This window comes from Callithrix jacchus, chromosome 5 (assembly GCF_049354715.1).
Source record: "Callithrix jacchus isolate 240 chromosome 5, calJac240_pri, whole genome shotgun sequence".
NCBI classification, from domain to species: domain Eukaryota; kingdom Metazoa; phylum Chordata; class Mammalia; order Primates; family Cebidae; genus Callithrix; species Callithrix jacchus.
Genome location: NC_133506.1, coordinates 49756826 through 49776227, shown reverse-complemented (window position 1 = coordinate 49776227; position 19402 = coordinate 49756826). Strand labels below are relative to the sequence as shown.

Below are 19402 nucleotides of genomic sequence, written 5' to 3'. Positions count from 1 at the left end.
CCACAGGTAATTTTTCAAACCTTTTCCCCTCCCTCCTTCCCCGTTTTTGGAATCCCTAGCATTTATCGTTCCTATCTGTATGTCCATGAGTACCCAGTGTTCAGCTCTCACTCGTAAGTGGGAATATGAGCGGTTGGTTTTCTGTTTCTGTGTTAATTTGCTTAGCATAATGGTCTCCAGCTGCATCCATGCTGCCGGAAAGGACATGACTTTGTTCTTACATTTTCTTTATTCTCTCCACCACAGATGGGCACCTGGGTTTATTCCATGCCTTTGCTATTATGAATAGACAGTCTTACTAATTGATTTGCAGCAATATTACTGAACAGTTACTGTATATTCTGATAACTGTCTCCCAATTATTAATTTTTTTTCCTCAGGACCTCTTCATGCTCCTAGAAATTACTGAGGACTCCAAATAACTTGTTTATATAAGTTATTTATTGATATTTACTGTATTAGAAATTCAAACTGAATGTTTTAAATGTATATATTAATTCATTTAAAATAATATAAAAATCCATTCCATGGTAATAAAAATCATACTTTAAAAATAACTATATTTTCTGAGACAAAAAGAAACTGAGAAGATTGTCATCATTTTACATTTTCACTCATCTCTTTAATATCAGGCTTAATGGAAGGGTCAATTCTCATGTCTACTTCTGCATTCGGTCATTCCAAATAGTTGTCTAGTCGTAGGTATGAAAAACTCCAGCCTCACACAAATAATGCAGTTGGGAAAGGGAGGCCCTCATGGGTCCTGAAAAGGTCTCAGGGACCCCCAAGTTTCATGGGCCACAGCTTGAGAACTGCCCCCTGACAAGCCTTCTTCTTTCTCAAAGTCTCAATTTCCTTTTTGTTTAAATGAGGGAGATGAAACCTTATAGTGCCCTGTGCTCTTTTTACCCATCCACCTTGCCCCCCCACACCATGGCCATCACCCACTCTCCTGCCAATTCTGGCCTCACCAGACCGTTAGTATCGGGACTTTCCAGTGTGCAGCTCATATGTGCTTAAAAAGTATTTGATGAATAAAGATGTGGATCACGAGGTCAAGAGATCAAGACCATCCTGGTCAAAAAGGTGAAACCCCGTCTCTACTAAAAATACAAAAATTAGCTAGGCATGGTGGTGCACGCCTGTAGTCCCAGCTACTCTGGAGGCTGAGGCAGGAGAATTGCTTGAACCCAGAAGGCAGAGATCGTGCCATTGCACTCCAGTCTGGGTAACAACAGCGAAACTCCATCAAAAAAAAAAGATGTTTTTCCAGGGTTAACTCTTAGCACAGGGTCTGTCACATAAGAGATGCTCCATCAGTGACATGTTTATTCCAGAGCTTAATGTAAAAAAAATTGCAAGAAACAAATGGTGGAGAGGGTGACAGACATAAAGGGCAAAATTGTCACAAATGGTACCATGTGCATGAAGGAGATAAATGGGGTGCTGAGGCAGAGCACAGAGGGGAGGGGCTGGCTCTGGATCTGGTCTCTAAGCTAAAAGAGAGTAATAGGGGGCCCCAGCACAGGGAGAAGAGATGAAAGTGGACCCCAGGGATAGAGGGCTGAGAGGGAAAAAGCCTGGTGAGACATGGTAGAAAGGGAAGAGCAGCATGGAGCAAGGCTGGGGTGTAAGGCAGGGGCCAGATCTGGGCGTGCTTTAGACCTTGGTGAGGCCACACCAGGGGAAGGAGAGAGAGAGAGAAAGAAAAAATTCGGATTTTTTAAAACTTTTATTGAGAAATGGCTGAGTTGAAAGGTGAGGAACAATAGTGCATGAATTTTGAGGAAATGTAATTATATGGTGAGAAGTGAACGCAGCAGAGGGGGTTTCAGAGACAGAAGCACTTCTGTCCTCATATTCATAGCTCTTAGGACCAGAAGGGACCATAAACCTTCGTCTACGCTAACCTTTGCCTTTCACTGATAATATAATCATAATAATAGTTGTTATGCTTGGCTGTGTTCCCACCCAAATCTCGTCTTGGATGGTAGCTCCCATAATTTCCATGTGTTGTGGGAGGCACCTGGTGGGAGATAATTGAATCATGGAGGCGGTTGCCTCTATACTGTTCTCATGGTAGTGAATAAGTCTCATGAGATCCGATGGTTTTATGAGGGGTTTCCCCCTTCACTTGTCTCATTCTCTCCTGTCTGCCACCATGTAAGATGTGCCTTTTGCCTTCTGCCAAGATTGTGAGGCCTCCCCAGCCATGTGGAACTGTGAGTCCATTAGACCTCTTTTTCTTTATAAATTACCCAGTCTTGAGTATGTCTTTATCAGCAATGTGGAAATAAATCAATGCAATAGCAATAGTAACATAAAACCGACAGGGTACATATTCTGTGGCTTGCACCTTGCTAAATGTTTCAATCCTTACCATTCCACACAATATTGTTGTCGACCTTTTTACAGGAGAGGAAATAGAGTCTCAGCAGGACAAAATTACTTGGCCAAGGCTACAGCAGCCAGGAAATTCCAGAGCCTGGATTTGAACTCTGATGAACCTGGCCCCAGAAACCACTCTCCTAAGCACCAGACTTTACTCATCACTACAAGTTAAGTATAAAGTCAGATGTGTCCCAGAGAGGGCAGTTCATAGTGGAGATTGGAGCTCCTGTCACCTGACTTGCATGAGCAAAGTGTTTAAGACTAATAAAGTGCGTGCTGGAGCCAGACTGCCTGGGTTCAAATCATACCTCCACCACTTTCTACTTTTGATGTTGGACAAGTTACTTTCATGGTAAAAATAATAAGGTCTGTCTAACAGGGTTGTTGCAAAGAGTAGAAGCAATAATACATGCAAATAAAATGCACTGCAAGCTCTCAGGAAATGTTAGCTATGATTACTTTCTCAGTTCAGCCCAGTTGCCTCTGAAATTCCTCTGCCCAAGTTACGATCTTTCAAATCTCCTCTTAAAGAACTCCCCTGGCTCAGTATTACGGCTAACTACCCCCATGGCCGCTAGTAGCGCTGCCTTTTGAGACTGTAGCATTCATTTCAGACATGTAGAAATTGGAAAGCATCCTGGGGGCGAAGAATGACAGTGGTTAGAAGTCATCCTAGCTGGAATTTTTAAATCAGGGCCCAAAGCAAAGGATTTGGATATGCTTCTTCATTAAATGCCATCCCAGGGCAGCCAGAGCAAGCAAAAAGCAGAATGAAGCAGGAGAGGGAAGGCAGCAGAGCCAAAAGCAGGAGGCCTCACCAAGCTGACCTTTGCTTGGTATCAAGCATGACTGGTTGCTCCCTCTCTGGGGACTGTCCTGTAAGAAGCTGTGTTAACCAGGACGCAGGAGAGTTCAGCCAGGGAGAGCTCTTATCTGCCGGTTCCTGCCTCCCATTCAAAAGCTGGCCCCACAGGGACCTAACTCCCAGATACTTCCAGGTTGCTCATTGAGGTTCCCATAATGTTCTCACCTCAACCTTCCACAGGGAAGCCCCCAGGGGGAGGAACAAGGCATAAGGCTGTAAGCACAAGGCACCAGAGCCTGAGGCAGCCCTGCTTGGTTCTGCACACCTCAATTCCGCACACCATGGCTGGCGTGGAGCCAGCCACTGCGGGGGCTGCTGGGGTGGAGGAAGTGGCCAAAGGCAGGTGAAGATGAAGACAGGTTCAACCAAGAGGCTTTAATGTGATACATCCTTAGGTGCCATCTGACATAGAGGCCCATAAAATCAGCTAAAATTTCAGGTTATGACATACTGAAGGGTCATCGAATCAAATTCCTTTAGGACTTGAAAATTACATTGGACAAACTGCAGAATGAGAGAAAATATTTGCAAGATAAATATTTAACTTAATATTTAAGAAATAAGGCAAGAAAAAGGAGATTAACAGCCAAAGTATATGAGAAGCTCAAACAACTCAATAGGAAAAAAAAATCTAATAATCCGTTTAAAAATGGGCAAAAGATCTGAATAGACATTCTTCGAAAGCAGACGTGCAAATGGCAAACGAAGAAAAGGTGCTCAGCATCACTGAACGTCAGAGAAATGCAAATCCAAACTACAATGCGGTATCAGCTCATCACAGCTAAAAATTGCTTTTATCCAAAAGACAGAAAATAACAAATGCCGGAGAGCATGTGGAGAAAAGGGAACCCTGATACACTGTTGGTGGGAATGTAAATTAGTACAACCACTATGAAAAACAGTACAGAGCTTCCTCAAAAAACTGAATATGGAGCTACTGCATAATCCAGCAGTCCCACTGCTAGGTATATAACCCCCATTAAGGAAATCAATATATCAAAGAGAAGCACTCTTTGTTTATTGCAGCCCTATTCACAACAGCCAAGATTCAGAAGCAACCTAAATGTCCATCCACAGATGAATGGATGAAGAGTTGGTGGGAGTGTAAATTAGTTCAACCACTGTGAAAGACTGTGGCAATTCCTCAAGGATCAGGAACCAGAAATACCATTTGACCCAGCAATCCCATCACTGGGTATATACCGAAAGAATTATAAATCATTCTACTGTAAAGACACATGCACATGTATGTTTATTGCAGCACTGTTTACAATAGCAAAGACTTGGAACCAACTCAGATGCCCATCAACGATAGACTGGATAAAGAAAATGTGGCACATATACACCATGGAATACTATGCAGCCATACAAAAGAATGAGTTCTCGTCCTTTGCAGGGACGTGGGTGAAGCTGGAAGCCATCATTCTCAGCAAACTAACACGGGAACAGAAAAACAAACACCACATGTTGTCACTCATTAGTGGGAACTGAACAATGAGAACACATGGACACGGGGGGGAACAACACACATTGGGGCCTGTCAAGGGGTGGGGGCCAAGGAGAGGGAGAGCATTAGGAGAAATACCTAATGTAGATGACAGGGTGATGGATGCAGCAAACCACTTTAGCACGTGTACACCTATGTAACAAACCTGCATGATCTGCACATGTACCCAGAACTTAAAGTATAATAATAAAATTTAAAACCAAAAAAATTTGTTCTAAATTTTATTATTACACTTAAAGAAGATGGGTTGATAGGTACAGCAAACCACTATGGCACATGTATACCTACGTAACAAACCTGCACGTTCTGCACATGTATCCCAGAACTTAAAGTAAAATAAAAAGAAAATGTGGCACCTATACACAATGGAGTACTATTTGGCCATAAAAAAAGAATAAGAGCTTGTCATTTGCTATAACATGGTTAAAACTGGAGGATATTATGTTAAGGCACAAAAAGGCAGACGTTGCATGTTCTCACTGATTTGTGGGAACTAAAAATCTTAAAACAACTGAACTCATGGAAATGGAGAACAGGATGGTTACCAGAGGCTGAAAGGGTAGTAGGGGAGGGGGACGTGGAATGGTTGATGGATACGAAAATACAGTTATATAAATGAGATCTAGTGTTTGATTGCACAACAGGGTGACTACAGTCAATCATAATTTATTATACATTTTAAATTACTGAAAGAGTGTAACCGAGTTGTTTGTAACACAAAAGATAAATATCTGAGGTGGTGGATGCACCATTTACCCTGACGTGATCACTGCACATTGTAAGCCCATATCAAAAGAACTCACATACCCCGTAAATATTTACGCCTACTATGTACCCACAAAATTACAAATAAATACATGAATGTCAATAATAATAAAATCAGATTGGTCCAATTGCTAATACATGTGCCACTGAGAAACCCTGAGGAGCCTGCCTCATGCAGGGCTCACTCATTCATCACCACGCCTCCTTAACGTCCAAGGGCCTCGTTAACTAGTCATTGAGCTGGGAGATTGCACCAGGAGACATGGGCTCCAGAGGCAGCAGGGCTAGGGGGCATTGTCTCCTCTAACAGATGATGTGGAGGTAGGGGATGACTGGGCTGGATCCGCAGCTCAGAGAAGCCATGGCTCCAATCAGATGCTCTCTGAGTCTTTGTCTATTCCATCACTATCACGAGATGCTGGACACTTCTCCCAGTATTAGTTCCCCACACAGGCCTTGCAAAAACAGAGAGAAAAGGCACTAGGCAGAGAGTCTCTGGGCTCAGGGCAGTGCCACTGAATCTGGACAGAGGACAATGGTGACTCCCGGCAGTCTTGCTGCTGACTCAGCTCCTTCTGAAGCCCCTGGCTTCCCCTTGCTTTAGAGGCTTTCGTTGTCATTCTGTTTCTCACCATTCCTGTCCCTCTCCTCTCCCCTGACCTTGCTGTCCTTTGAGCTAATCTCTCTCCTAGCATAAAAACTAGTTCTGCATGTCTGCGTGGCAAAGGGATTTTCAAGTCTTCTGCTGAGCATCTTCTCATTTCCTGATGCAGAGCATTTCCGACATTTGTTTCTGGTCCTTTCTCCAGCTGGGGACTATCCATGGCTCTCTGGGGAGAAGTGTGGGGTACAAGTGGAAGCATATGGTCAGGGAGAAGAATCAACGATGAGCATTTGAAAAGACATTCCCTTATGCTGGGTTGAAAACTGGCCACCCACTGACTGGATCCAAGCTATGTTTTCTTTGACCCATATGGTATTTGTCTTTAACAGAACAAATATTTGAGATTTTTAGTTTTTCTTGAGCTAGTAAAATCAGAGTCCTGGCGACATTGCACCTGTGTTTCTGCATGATGGCAGCTGCTGGTGCCACTTTGGACTGGCACATTCAGCCAGCAGGCTTTCTCCTAGGTCCAGCAGACTTCCACTCACAGAGCACACACAGGTACATGCAGAGCACCTGCCCATTTGTGCACTCACCTGTCAGGCCCTCCAGGTCTATGAACTTGTAATCCCCAGCCCTCTGTTCTAACATACCTAAATGAGAGCATTTGGGTATGTGTCTGTTTGAAATTTGTACCATGCTAGATGCTATTGTGAGTAGAAAAATAAAGCAGACAAGGTGTTTGGCATCATGAAGCTTATGGATGGCAAACAAACCACCAACCAAAATCATAGCACCAGACACTGCAGCCCTGGGATGAGTTTGCGGAAGAAAGAGCTCGAATCTGGCAGGAGTGGTCCCTGAGGACTGTGGCATGTTGATTAGACCAAGAAGGGCAGGTGCCCAGCACTGAGGGTTTAACACTGAGAAAAACAGACAAAACCCTTTGTCCTCCTGTGGCTTACATTCTATGGATAGAAAAAAATATCATAACCAAAATATATAAGTAAATGATGCAGGAAGTTACAAAGTATTATTAATATAAATCCTATCTATAGCTCCAATAAGAACTCATACAGTTATAATAAAAGACTGTGCAATTACCATCATGAACACCTATGAAGAAGATATAAAAACAGAAATGGTATGTTGACTGAAAACCATGAGAATAAAAAAACAAAACCTATTTGAATTGGTATGTAAGCTACAAAATTGTCCAGACATGTCCCAGTTTAATTTAGATTTTGTCACAGAGCAATAAAGAGGTTATCAGATCATTTCCCGGAATTACACGCCTGGGTGCCCTCCAGAACCTGCAACACCTGCTCCAGGCTCCTGGTTCTAAGATTTAAAAAGGAAACTTTGATCATATTCCCCTTCCACACTGGCCATGAGGACGGAGGGGCAAAAAAGAGCAAACCCCCAGAACCACACGGCAATTTGGTTTGGCGCCTGCAGAGGGCACCCGAGGAACATGACACTATTCCCAGACTCATTCAAGTCCACCTTCCGGATATTTTGCACTTCTTTTGATACTTATTGTGCTGGATAATGTAAAGTATTTCCAGTTTGTATTTAGCTAAACAATTTTGCAAATGGTTTTTCCATAACTCTGTGTGAAACGTTTCATTGTCTGCCCATTGCACTTAAATTTCTTACCAGGGCCTAGCCTCCCTCCCTGACCTTGTTTTGCACCATCTTTCCCCTCACTCACTGTGCTCCACTCCCTTGGGCCTCCATCCTGTGAATGCTACACACTCCCTCCGGCCTCAGGGCCTTTGTATGTGCTTTTCCTGCTGCCTACGATGCCTTTTTCCTATTGTTCACCCAGCTACATTCTAACCATCCTCAAGACTCAGCGTCTATGTTACTCCATCTAGGAAGCTACTGTGATCTGAATGTATCCTCCAGAATTCACATGTTGATGTAATGGCCAACATGGTTGTATTATGAGGTGGGGACCTTTAAGTCTCAGGATAGAACCCTCAAGAGTGGGGTTGTGTCCTTTCTAGAAGGGCTTGAGGGAATGGGTTTTTGTTGGTCCATTCTCCCATTACTATAAAGAATGCACAAGTCTGGGTAATTTAAAAAAGAAAGAGGTTTAATTGACTCACAGTTTTGCATGGCTGGGGTGACCTCAGGAAACTTATAATCATGATGGGAAGCAAAGGGAAAGCAAAGCACCTTCTTCACAGGGCAGCAACGGGGAGAATGAATGCAGGAAGAACAACCAAACACTTATAAAACCATCAGATCTCGTGAGAACTCACTCGCTATCACGAGAACAGAGGAGGAGAAACCACCCCCATGATTCACTTACCTCCACCTGGTTTTTCCCTTGACACATGGGGATTATGGGGATTACAATTCAAGATGAGATTTTGAGTGAGGACATAGCCCAACCGTATCAGGGTTCATTCTCTTCTGCTCTTCTACCATGTCAGGACATAGCATTCTGCCCTGCAGAGCACATAGCAACAAGTTGGCATCTTAGAAGGAGAAACTGAACCTCTCACCAGCCACCAAACCTACAGGTGTCTTGATCTTGGATTTCCCAGCTTCCAGAATTGTCAGGAATACATTTCTATTGTTTATAAATCATCCAGACTCAGGACTTCAGTTGTAGCAGCATAGACAGACTGAGACACAAACTTTCCTTAAACACGCCCATCTCCCAGACAAGAGCAGCATCCCCGACCCCTAAAGCAGCTTTCTGCGCCTTCCTGGTACATCCCCTTTTGCATTCTATGTCCCTGTTCAACTGAGAGCACCAAGGGATATAAACCATGCCTGCTTTCTTCATCTCTGTAGTTGCAGCACCAATGGGGAAGTAGGCGCTTAACGTATGGTAACTAATGAATAAATCAGTGCATGAATAAATGAGTGACTATGTATTTCGAGATTACTACAGTAATATATAATACAACAGAAGCTTTTGAGGAATTCGCTCCACTGCAATGTACGAGAGTCCATAACTTATTGCATTCTATTTGTTTGGTTCTGTTTTTTTGGCTAGGTCTAGTACCCACACGCACCGTGATCATGGGACTCCCTCCTTTCTTCGCCAGATGTCACTGTGGGTCCAGAATCTGGCATGTGATTTTTCTCTCTGCAACCCCTGAAGAATTGGCTACACATTGCAAAGCAAGATGACACAAAACCCAGGAAACCACTCTCTTTGGGGCAAAATAAAATCATCTTTTGCTAGTTTGAATCCTTAATCGAATTTTTACCTGGCAAAAAGCATAGCATTTTAAAAAGCCCTTCATTGTACACATTGGTTTTAGACCGTTATAAAACAAACCACTAGTTAACTTGTTTATTTCCAGGGTACCTGCTTATAACAACTTTGAGATTGAGAAAGGAGTCAGTGCTTGTTATAAGTAGCAGTTATAGAACATGTTTGAATTAAAATATAAATTTCCTAGTGCGATCCACTCAAAAAGGATTTATTCAGAATACAGTAGGCACATTGCATTGAGCCAGGAAACCACTTCACATAGACGCTGCTTATAGAGGGGGCTGTTTTGCAATAAAGAGAGCATCTTACATATTTGTGACCTTCAAATATCGTTTGAATATTTTTCTTTATATTTATGGAAATGTCGAGGTCGTGGGTCTTGCCTCTCCATTCTAGAAGTCAGAACTCAACTTCCCAGCATCTTTTAAGCTAGGATGCAGGCCTAGGTCAAGCCAATCAGATTCACCAGTGCTACTACACTCTTATTTCTTTCTTTTTTTTTTTTTTTTTTTTGAGACTGAGTTTCGCTGTTGTTACCCAGGCTGGAGTGCAATGGCACGATCTCGGCTCACTGCAACCTCCACCTCCTGGGTTCAAGCAATTCTCCTGCCTCAGCCTCCTGAGTAGCTGGGACTACAGGCGCGCACCACCATGCCCAGCTAATTTTTGTATTTTTAGTAGACGGGGTTTCACCTTGTTGACCAGGATGGTCTCGATCTCTTGACCTCTTGATCCACCCACCTCGGCCTCCCAAAGTGCTGGGATTATAGGCGTGAGCCACCGCGCCCAGCCCTAGACTCTGATTTCTATGAGAATAATGGGGGAGAGAGGAAAGGAGCCATGGAGAATTCCTTCCTGGCCATGAGAGCAGCCTGCAGAGGGACCTGGAGCAGCAGAAATGAGGGCCTCATGAAAACACTCTGGCCCCAGTGACCTATTTCCCCATTGGTGCTGCAACTACAGAGATGAAGAAAACAGGCGTGGTTTATTTCCCTTGGTGCTCTCGGTTGAACAGGGACAGAGAATGCAAAAGGGAATGTACCAGGGAGGCGTAGAAAGCTGCTTTAGGGCATCTGGGATGCTGCTCTTGTCTGGGAGATGGGCGTGTTTAAGGAAAGTTTGTGTCTGGTTCATCACAAGCTTGGCCAGAGGTGCTGGAACCCTAGTCATCAACAGGCCGGCAAGGTGATTTCAATGCTGCCCCCGGATGCTTTCGTTCACTGCAGATTCCTTCGCTCTCACTAAGAGTCTATGCACATTCCAACCCCCTTATCAATTCTGCTGCTGAATCTAGTTACAGGGTATATGTTGCTTGCCACAATGAACCTGAAGATGTTTAGAGAAAACTTATTCCTTTGCCATTATAAATGTCAAGACAAGGGGAACAGAAAGGTAAAATACGGCAATGTATTTTAGGTTGGTGTGAGATGCTTCTAAACATAGACAGCTACAGAGATAAAACTCTCTAAATGGAAATGAAAAGCATCCTTACTATGTTTCCATGGCACACACAATTACAACTATGGATGTTGTGCTGGTTTTCAGTGCTTTTTATTTTATAAACCACATGCTGAAATAACTTGCCATGTGCATTTCTGAAAAACTGACACAGACCTTAATGAGGCGACAGGCTAAGGGTGCATCCAAAAACAAAGCCAACAACAACCCCCCTGAAACAACACAACCCACCACTACCACAACAACAAAATAATAACCAGCTCACACTACACATGTGAATGAGAAAAAAAAAAATTAGCAGAGAGAAGCCAAACTGTGAGCTCAGCCACTGCATTGATGCTTGTAAAAGTCTCAAAAGTCATCATGACTCATCTCTTTTTTGATGATAAAAGATGAGATTGGGCCAGGTACACTGGCTCACACCTGTAATCCCAACACTTTGGGAGGCTGAGGCAGATGGATCACCTGAGGTCAGGAGTTCAAGACCAGCCTGGCCAAGATGGTGAAACCCCACCTCTACTAAAAATACACAAAATTAGCTGGATGTGGTGGCATGTGCCTGTAATCCTAGCTACTCAGGAGGCTGAGGCAGAAGAATCACTTGAACTCAGGAGATCAAGGTTACAGTGAGCCAAGATGGCACCATTGCACTCCAGCCTGGGAGACAGAGCAAGACTCCACCTCAAAAAAATAATAAATAAATAAAGATGAGATTGAAGACATCATGGCACCCATTGACAATGAACGACTTTGCAGGCCCTGAAGTTATAAGGAAGAGGATAAAAAGCAGCCTTGACCTTAATTGCTGACACACTGCCACTTGGAAAAGAGACTGCTGCTTAGCAATGTTTAGAAAGTGGTTAATAAAATGAATAGAATTTTTATTGTTTTAAGAATAATACTATTTCTGGCCAGCTAGGCTATAAAAATAGACATAAAATCAGAAATAGTCTACATATATGAGAGTGTTTATTGAAGCAGTGTTTATAAAAAGGAAGCCTTGGAACTACTCTAAAAGTTTCAGAAAAGAGACCAGATTAAGTGGCATAAGACTCTCACAGTGATATACATTTAACATGATGCCAATTTTGAAAGTAATAACATGGTAAAACACGCTAAAGAAAGGTAGCGTATGAAATTACAATTTCAATTTTACTTTCAAAAACCCTTAGCTATGTAGATATAGATATATTTGGAGAAACACAGAAATAAAATATGTAAAAATGTTAATATACAACAGTGTTTTTATATATAGGTGCCATAAATAAAAGGTGACTTTTTCTTCTATCTTTATAATTCCATATTTTATAAACATGAATTTTATTACTCAAGTAGAAATCAGTATTAATTGTATATATAATACTATAAAATATGATATATAATAAAAGTAATATTTGTGCTTCGTAATTCTAACTTAAAATTTTAAATCTACCCATAGATAGACTACATAGAAAGAAGCATACAAAACTCTTAACATTTGTCACTGGGTGGTAGCATGAAGTCTATTTATTTTTTCTTATTTGTACTTTCTCAGTTTTTTAATAACTGTTGTTATACTTCTAAATAAAAATAAGGAAAGTCAGAGAATTCTTGCATTCTAGCAATCACAGAGCCTAATCATCAAAAGCAAAGAACTTAAATCTAAACAGGTTCTCTAGGTTATTATTCTAAGTTTCAGAGGGGGAACCAGAAGCTGCCTGAGATACTAAACCATTAAATACCATTTTCCAAATTCCCACAAGTTTCATCTTTAATGTGATAAACAAAGCTCATAAAACCCATGAATATAACCCAAGAAATTATATTCACTCACTTAACCTATTAATATGTTATAAGAAATTATTTTTCCTCTCTTTAGCTGCAACTAAATATGAGCACTTTTTGATAATTAATACTACAGATATAGAATGTATGTGAGATATATATTCTCTTGTTTGTAAGAAAGCTTCAGACTCATTGATCTGTTTTCTCCTTTACACTTCTTAGACTAAGAGTTGCCTCTAGCAGATTCAAATCCAAACACACAGCAAAGCCTTATTCTTCTGAATACAAAAGTTGAGCTGCTATTTCATGTGTGCATATGAAAATAAAAGCAGACTCCTTCAAGCGTTTTTGTTTCATGCTCTCTTAAGTTAAAAGGAAGATAGAGATAGTGACAGCTAGAAAACCTGGAATTGGCTATAGCTAAAATGATTCCTGTCTTGAGGAGGATTGGAAGAAAAACTTAAGAACTATTATATCAGCATCAACTAAGGAATTCAGCCGAAGGCAATAGTGGAATTATGTAGGTGAAGTCAAACCATGAGGGGCTTGTATGCCATAGGAACCAATGTGCACTTTATTATTCAGACAAAAGGGATAAACTGAAAATTCAGAATAATTGTCTTATTCCACCCCAAGCTTCAGATTTCAGTACTAGCTCAGAGGGTGAACTGTGAGGTAGCGATGAAAGTATTCCCAACTTAGAGGGTCATGCTATTCACTTATCAGAATAATCAAGGTAGAGAAAGATTCTGTACCCCATCTTTACCTCTACCTTAACAAACGACAGAAACCAACTGCTGAGACAGATGGGTTATCCAGAAACCCCAACCATCCAGAATACAGCTCAGCACCAAGGAAGACATTATTTTCATTTCTTTCTTTCTTTCTTTCTTTTTTTTTTTTTTTTGACATAGTCTTGCTCTGTCGCCCAGTCTGGAGTATGGTGGCATGATCTTGGCTCATTGCAACCTCCACCTCCTGGGTTCATGCGATTCTCTTATCTCAGCTTCCGGAGTTGCTGGGACTACAGGCATGTGCCACCAAGCCCCGCTAATTTTTTTTGTATTTTTAGTAGAGACGGGGTTTCACCTTGTTAGCCAGGATGGTCTTGATCTCCTGACCTCATGATGCGCCTGCCTCGGCCTCCCAAAGTGCTGGGATTACGGGAGTGAGCCACCGCGCCCAGCCACATTATTTTCTTCTTTAGTGCAAAAGACTGATTACTTATACCTTGCAAGAGGCAGTCAAGCTAATGGGGACTGTTACTATATATATATCACTAATTAGCAAATCTTTGCAATGAGAGACTAAAAGTGTTGAGCCAAGTTCAGTAGGCATAAATGTAAAGCCTTGTGTTAGACTTTGTGGGCTAACTCCAAAAGTCCAGGAAAGGACACATTTGTTTAACAGCAGTTCATTTGACACAGAAATGAGAGTTTGAGCTGTTTAGGACCTCAATTAGTCTAGAGTGTTAATACTGTCTCCCTGCAGTTATAGAAGCTATTCCCACCATGGTGGACCTTAGTTAGACAACTGCTAAAATATCCTTATCTCAGAAGGTGGCCAGATGGTGAAAACCATATCATAGGATCATTAGTTAGTAGCAATGTAAATATTTTCACATAGTTGAAGGGCTGAAACATAAAAGAAGAATTAGTTATTTTGTATGATGGTAATGGGTTGAATCAGGACCTGGGTACAAGTTACTGGAAAGCAAACCAGTTTTGATATAATAAAAATCAAGAACTTTCAAAGAATCAGAGTTTTTCAAAATTGGAATAGATGGTTCTGAGAGTTAGTGTCTTGTCACTGAAATTACTCAAGAATTGTAGGGTGATTCCATGAAGGGAATTTGGTCAATGGATTCTGCTACTGAATTAGAAGTTTAATTAGACTATATCCAAGTCCCCTTGCAAATCTTAATATTCTAGAATTCTGTAACTTTTCTTGTGATATATTTGGAAGCCCCAATTCTGTAGTCTGGAAATTGAAATTAAGCATCTCTTTGTTTTTAATATGCTTAGCTTACCAAACCCTAAATCCCTCTGATTAAGCTTTTATAAAATAATACTTCTTATAAAGAAATTTCTAGGCATTCTGGAAGACTTGGGAGTGTAATATATATTCCCTGGCTTGTTACACACATCTTCTAAAAATATTATTTTCAATAGCTGTTTCCAGGTACTTTTAAGTTATATGCCATAATCTCTGTTCTATGATGATATCTTTGAGATATCAACATAGCTTAAATAAAAATCTTTATCGGGTTTTTTAAATGTTTTAATATACTAAAAGGTATATTAAAGTAAAACAGTAGGTAAATATACTAAAAGGTATATTAAAGGTAAAACAGTAACCCTTGCTGGGCTTTGTTGGGGTGCAGATGGGAAACTTCTCTTCGCATGACCCCGGACCAGGCCCTCAAGCATGCTTGGATTCATCAGTCTAGGAACCTCAAGCCACAGTCCAGGCCCCAGACCCTGTGGAAATCCAGTTTCGTTTTCCCCTCTGAGATAAGGAAGATCAAGGTTCAAGGCGGTCATCACTGAAGCAAAAAAGGTACAGCCTGTCAAATAGCCAGTCCTATTTCCATAGTCCAGGAAGGCTGCCATTTCTTAGCTTTGGGATTTTCCTTTTTGCTCCTTATTAGGATATTCCATTATTCTCCCATAATCAATTTCCTTTCTCCTCCTTTCCTTTTCATTAACTGTGTCTACCCCTTTATGCTCTATAAGTACCCTTAGAATTTCTATCAGTACCAGATGATGGTACTATGCAAATTTTTATATGCAATATAGCCTAGTGGTTAGGTATATAGTCACAAGAGTCGGGTTACCTGGGATTAAATTCTGGCTCCACCGTTTATCAGGTATGGACTTAACCTCTCTATAGCTCAGTATCTCCATTTATGAGAATGAGAATAATGCCCATTCTCCAGGGTCGCTGAAATGATCAGATGAATTAGTACACGTAAAGTGCTTAGAATAATGCCTGGCACACTGAACGTGCTTTACAAATGAACTGTTTTTATATCATCATAGTCATGGTTTCCACTAAGTGATTTACAGCCTAAAGGACAGTTAGCATATAGTCCCCATTTGAACGCTTGTTCCTCTGTCTTCTCTCTCCTTCAGCAGATGAGATCACCGAAAAGACTACAGACAAAACAAAAGATGGCCCCATGAAGCATATTCAGCATTCAGGTGATCAGCAGGACTCTCTCCAGCACACAGCTGACACTGTTCAGCTGCCTCAACTGATAGAAGCTCCCCCAAAGTCAGAGGCAGCTGTTGGGGCAGAAATGCCCATGACCTCCACAGGACAGAGCAAAAATTCCTCCCCAAAGAACACAAACATTTTACCCCCTATTGTATGACCTTTGCTGAGAGTGTGTCCTACTCCTTTCCACCAGTGCTTTGTATTAAGACAGCACTTACACTGTACAATACATCAGACTGTTGCTTTTTAATACATAAAAGTTTATTTTTAAAAACTCTATTAATATGGCCAGTTAGCATGATTTCTCTTATGAGGGATGGGGGAGGATGTCCTCACACTTAAATTCATTCCATATGTGTTTGTGTGTTGGGGTGGGAATAATACTTAACTGTCAATGTTATAGCATCATTAGAACTCTGGACAAAGACATTTTTTTGTTCTTGCTTGTGACTGCCAACCTATGTCAGGAATTTTGTTTGAAAATGATAGAAGCTGAATTCAAAAGTAGCTTAAACAACAGAAGACATTTATCGACTTATATAATTGGGGAATCAGAAAGGGTAGATGTAGTTTCAGGCACAGCAGGATCCAGGAATTCAAATGAGGTTGTAGGGTTCAGACTCCTTCTTCACCTATTAGCCTTGCTTCTCTCTATGGTTGAGTTCATCCTGATGATGGTCTCTGCCCAGAAAGTAACCACCAACATCCAGTCAAAAGATGCAGGCTCTTTGCTGACAGGAAGTCTCCAAAATGATTGTAACACAGAAACTGTGCCTGGGAGACTGGGATGTTTGGCCAGTCTGGGCCCCAAGCCCACAGTGATGGTGAGGGCACTGTGACTGATGCTTCTCTAGACTAGAGCAAGGGATAGGAGGTTTCTCAAAGGAGGGGAGCAAGCAGGACATATTCATTTATCTACCATACTGCAAATCTAAGTATGCCTTCTTACTTCCCTTTCTAATCCTTACCTACACAAATACATAAGCTTTATGTGATTATAATAGGGCAGATAGAATTTGACATGAAACTTAAGATTATAACATCAGAAATGCTATAGAATATATAACAATAGTTTTAGGTTTCTTATTGCCATTTGGAATAACCTCCCCTCAATACACTTTTCATTTTAATTGTTGTATAACATTTTATGAACGTTTACACCAAGTCATTAAATCAATGGATTTGGATGCAATCTCCCAGGGAAGATCTTGAGTTCAATAGCAGAGGGTTGAAAGAAAGTCCTAGGAAAGATAACTAATAAAAAGATAGATAATAAAAGTAGGTAACAGAGTTGAGGAGGTCCCCCAAGAGACCCACAGATACAGGAAGAAAATTAGAAGTCAACGGAAAAGTTTCTAAAAGGAAAGAAGGGTCAAGAATATAAAATTCCACAGAAAATTCATGATAAGAATAGAAAGTATTTCTTAAGTGGGGTGATATGGATATTAAGTCGGAGCAGTATTAGAACAGGTATCTTATCCCAGGTTCTATAGCCAGAAAGCCACAAAACCAGCAACAGAACTCAGACCCTTGGGAACATTCTTGACACGAACTTCAACCATGGATGAAGTCGGAGGCGGACATTGTTATGCAGCTCTACAGAGAAAGGGAAACCAAATCCTCAACATTTTAATTAGGATGATTTTGATTGAATATTAGAAAGTATCTTCTGATTTTCATGGTTATAAAAGTCTAAAATGAATTACTGATAAACTGTGGTTTAGTTTAAGAGAATGAGGAAGCTGCAAATTGTGACACAGAGACAGGGGAAAGGCTGAGTGACCTGCAGCAGGGCCCCTCAGTCCAGCTCTGTTGTACCTCTGGCATTCATCTAGTTATTTTTTCACTCCTGGGATTTCTTTACCTGATTGTCCCATTGGATCCCAAGAAAGCAAAACACGTGGAGCCATTTAGTTGTATTTTTTTAATTTTACATCCTTGCTGTCATGGACAGGAAAATCTGCAAAATCCAGTGACTAGCATAAGATGATATGTCTTTGATGAGAGTGATATGAAGATAGGGTTAGGGCTCTATAAGGATATAGAGGGGGAGCTATGGAAATGAGAAAGGATGGGGATAAGGGCCAGGCCCGCTGCCGGAAGAAGGGAAAGCAGTGAGGTTGCTGATCACAGGTTCACCATCAGCCAGTCCAGCAGCTGCAGTGGTGTGACATTCCCCACTGCCTCATTCAGCTGGCGCTGCTTCTCATAGCATAGCACTGACTGCAGAACTTTACCCACGCTGCATCCTTTGTCCACAGCAGCAGCCGAGAGCTGTAGTAGCTGTGAAAGAAAAGAAAACACTAATGGAGAGGTGCAGCATCCCATGGCAGGCCAGACGGAGCCTGCCATGTCTAGAGCAGAGGCCAGGCAGACCTTGGGAAACTGCAACACAGACTTTAAAGTCTGCTGGCCTGTTTACCAGAAGAAGGTTGGTGACAATATTTTTAGTTTAAAGAAGAGATGTTAACACCCACCTGTCCACGATCTTGCTCTCCAAGAATTCTAAGGTTCTAAGTTCACCCTAATATCAGAAAAGTCTCTGTCATTGCCCTAAGACCAAAAGGGCAAGACAGAAAATATCCAGTGGACAAATGTGGATGCTGCTTTCCATGTCCCATAGACCATAGAACCCTAAAATGTTAGAGCAAAAGGGCACCTCAGAGAATAACAACTAAGAATAGCCTAGAAAATTCTCAGGTAGAAAAATAAGGAGTTTCCAGTCCTATTAGATATTCAAAAATATTATAGAATTACAGTAAGTAAAACAGTATGCTATTGGTACAAGAGTAGATGGACGATTCAATGGCACAGAGTAGAAAGTTTAGAAAAAGAATAGAAAATAATAAGAAATTGTAACCCTACTTCATACCTTACACAAAAATGAATTCAAAATGTATTAAAGTCTTAAATATATTTAAAAAATCATAAAAGTACAATCATGCACTGCATAATGATGTTTCAGTCAACCAAAGACTATACATATGATGGTGGTTCCATAAGTTTACAATGGACCTGAAAAACTCCCATTTTCTAGTGATATCATCGTTACCATAACATAGCACAACACATTACTCACTAGTTTGGGGTGATGCTGCTGTAAACAAACCTACTGTGCTGCCAGTTGTATAAAAGTCCAGCACACATTATTACATATAGTGGATAGTACTTCATAATGATAATAAATGACTATTTTACTGATTCCTGTATTTACTACACTATACTATACCTTTAGTGTTATTTTAGTCTACTGTTACTTACTAAAAAAATTGTAAAACAGCCTCAGGCAGGTCCTTCAGGACAAAGGCATTGTCATCATAGGACATTATACATAATAGCTTCATGAGTGTTCCTTCCCCTGAAGACCTTCTAGTGGGAGAATGTGCAGAGGTGGAAGGCAATGATATTGATGATCCTGACCCCATGTGGGCCTAGGCCAATGTGTGTGTTTATGTCTTCATTTTTAATAAAAAGTTAAAAAAATAGAAAAAAAGCTTATAAAAAAGAATATAAAGAAAAAATATTTGTGTGTAACTGTACAATGTGTTTGTGTTTTAAGCTAAGTGTTATTTACAAAAGTCAAAAAGT

General features: G+C 41.0%; 1 protein-coding gene across 7 annotated transcripts in view; it reads right to left on the bottom strand.

Annotated features, from left to right (window-relative positions):
• Positions 1-423: 423 nt before the first annotated feature.
• Positions 424-19402, bottom strand: part of AKAP3 (A-kinase anchoring protein 3) — a 66515-nt gene continuing 47536 nt past the window's right edge. For 5 of the 7 annotated variants that reach the window (XM_078372010.1, XM_035298975.3, XM_078372013.1 and 2 more), the window contains one exon: positions 17724-18097. In XM_078372010.1, coding sequence (XP_078228136.1) covers positions 17942-18097 — 156 coding nt within the window. In that variant the 3' untranslated portion in view covers positions 17724-17941. Of the gene's footprint in view, positions 6359-8452; positions 8593-17723; positions 18098-19402 lie in introns of those variants that run through there. The other 2 variants (XM_035298977.3, XM_078372011.1) reach the window with 1 other exon arrangement.